Here is a 2,098-nt window from a genome sequence, read left to right as displayed (position 1 = left end):
GGGAAGCCCGGAAGCAGCTGTTCGAGTTGAGCAGAGCGCAGGACTGGGAAGAAAAAGGAATTGGGGGCGGGCGGAGGCGATCCACCTATGCCGCCCTCTTCCCTCTTCCCCTCCCTCCTCTTTCCGTAGCTGCTGACGCGCTGGTGGTGCCTATTAATCATTCACCAGCCCAAAGCCGCGCCAGTTAATGGCTGTGCAGCTCGTGGCTCCAGCCTCCTGGCCTCCCTTCTCCACACTCGCTTGTGCCCAGGCGCCCCGGAGCGACAAGCGGCAGCGCTCAGGCAGCGTCTGGGCGATGCGCCCAGCCGGCGCGGGTCTGAGCCACGCTCCCTGCAGGCGTTGCGCGCTCCCCCAAGCTGCGAGTCGGCAGTGAGCTGCCGGCGAGTGGCCGGGGTGCGGAGGGAGGGCGCAGGCGGCGGGGAAGAGCGCCCCAGCCCCTGCAGCCCCGCCGGCCCTCCCAGCTGGGATGTTCCCCAATGGCACCGCCTCCTCTCCTTCCTCCTCTCCTAGCCCTAGCCCCAGCAGCTGCGGCGAAGGCGGCGGTGGCAGGGGCCCCGGGGCCGGCGCCACGGACGGCATGGAGGAGCCGGGGCGCAACGCGTCCCAAAACGGGACCTTGAGCGAGGGCCAGGGCAGCGCCATCCTCATCTCTTTCATCTATTCGGTGGTGTGCCTGGTGGGGCTATGTGGGAACTCCATGGTCATCTACGTGATCCTGCGCTACGCCAAGATGAAGACGGCCACAAACATTTACATCCTTAACCTGGCCATCGCCGACGAGCTGCTCATGCTCAGCGTGCCCTTCCTGGTCACCTCCACGCTGCTGCGCCACTGGCCCTTCGGCGCGCTGCTCTGCCGCCTCGTGCTCAGCGTGGACGCTGTCAACATGTTCACCAGCATCTACTGCCTAACTGTGCTGAGCGTGGACCGCTATGTGGCTGTGGTGCACCCCATCAAGGCGGCCCGCTACCGCAGGCCCACTGTCGCCAAGGTGGTGAACCTCGGTGTGTGGGTGCTGTCGCTGCTTGTCATCCTACCCATCGTGGTCTTCTCGCGCACCGCAGCCAACAGCGACGGCACCGTGGCCTGCAACATGCTCATGCCTGAGCCGGCCCAGCGCTGGTTGGTGGGCTTTGTGCTGTACACATTCCTTATGGGCTTCTTGCTGCCTGTTGGAGCCATCTGCCTGTGCTACGTGCTCATCATTGCCAAGATGCGCATGGTAGCCCTCAAGGCCGGCTGGCAGCAGCGCAAGCGCTCGGAGCGCAAGATCACCTTGATGGTGATGATGGTGGTGATGGTGTTCGTCATCTGCTGGATGCCTTTCTACGTGGTGCAGCTGGTTAACGTGTTCGCCGAGCAGGACGACGCCACGGTGAGCCAACTCTCGGTCATCCTTGGTTACGCCAACAGCTGCGCCAACCCCATCCTCTACGGCTTCCTCTCTGACAACTTCAAGCGCTCTTTCCAGCGCATCCTGTGCCTCAGCTGGATGGACAACGCCGCCGAGGAGCCTGTCGACTACTACGCTACGGCTCTCAAGAGCCGCGCCTACAGCGTGGAGGACTTCCAGCCTGAGAACCTGGAATCTGGTGGCGTCTTCCGTAACGGCACCTGTACATCCCGGATCACGACGCTCTGAGCCTGGCCACGCAGGGCCACCGCGCTTAGGGCAGAGTGGAACTGGGGGAAAAGGGAGGCCTGGGTGCAAGACGGGGAGGTATTCGGGAGGGCGCCAGGATGTGGTGAGGGCAACGTAGGGCTAGGACACCGCGCGCCTTGGGAGGAGGGGCCCAGGAAACTTGCGCGACAAAGGTGGAGTTGGGCGCTTTGCTTATAAACTGGAATGGCTTTCCGGCCTTATTCTCTTCGGTCCCTCACTTTGGGCACCTTCTTTCATTGCTGTAACTCCTCTTTGCACCCCGCAGTGTACCCTCGTAACTTCGCTCCTTCTTTCTGCCCCACCAAGTGCAGATCACGAACTCTTAACTTCGCCAACTGGACTTGACCCGCAGACCCTCCAGCCGCGATTTGTTTAAGCTGAGCCACGGTTACTTCCGCGGGTTTCCCTCGGAGTGAGTCAGCAGCTTGCCCTCAG

The 2,098-nt window shown here is 62.9% G+C and overlaps 1 protein-coding gene across 1 annotated transcript; it reads left to right on the top strand.

Moving 5' to 3' along the window:
- The first annotated feature begins 466 nt into the window (after positions 1-466).
- Positions 467-1,642, top strand: SSTR1 (somatostatin receptor 1). Its single transcript, XM_004376494.1, has one exon. It carries the CDS (start codon positions 467-469, stop codon positions 1,640-1,642), a length of 1,176 nt encoding a protein of 391 aa, XP_004376551.1.
- The last annotated feature ends 456 nt before the right edge of the window (positions 1,643-2,098 follow it).

The sequence above is a fragment of the Trichechus manatus genome, unplaced genomic scaffold (genome assembly GCF_000243295.1).
Source record: "Trichechus manatus latirostris isolate Lorelei unplaced genomic scaffold, TriManLat1.0 scaffold00043, whole genome shotgun sequence".
In the NCBI taxonomy this organism is placed as follows: domain Eukaryota; kingdom Metazoa; phylum Chordata; class Mammalia; order Sirenia; family Trichechidae; genus Trichechus; species Trichechus manatus.
The sequence above is the reverse complement of the archived record's forward strand: the minus strand, read 5'-3'. Positions and strand labels throughout refer to the sequence as shown.

Excerpts from the sequence above, each read along its gene's own strand:
- SSTR1 (XM_004376494.1), top strand. The coding sequence starts at position 467 with ATGTTCCCCAATGGCACCGCCTCCTCTCCTTCCTCCTCTCCTAGCCCT.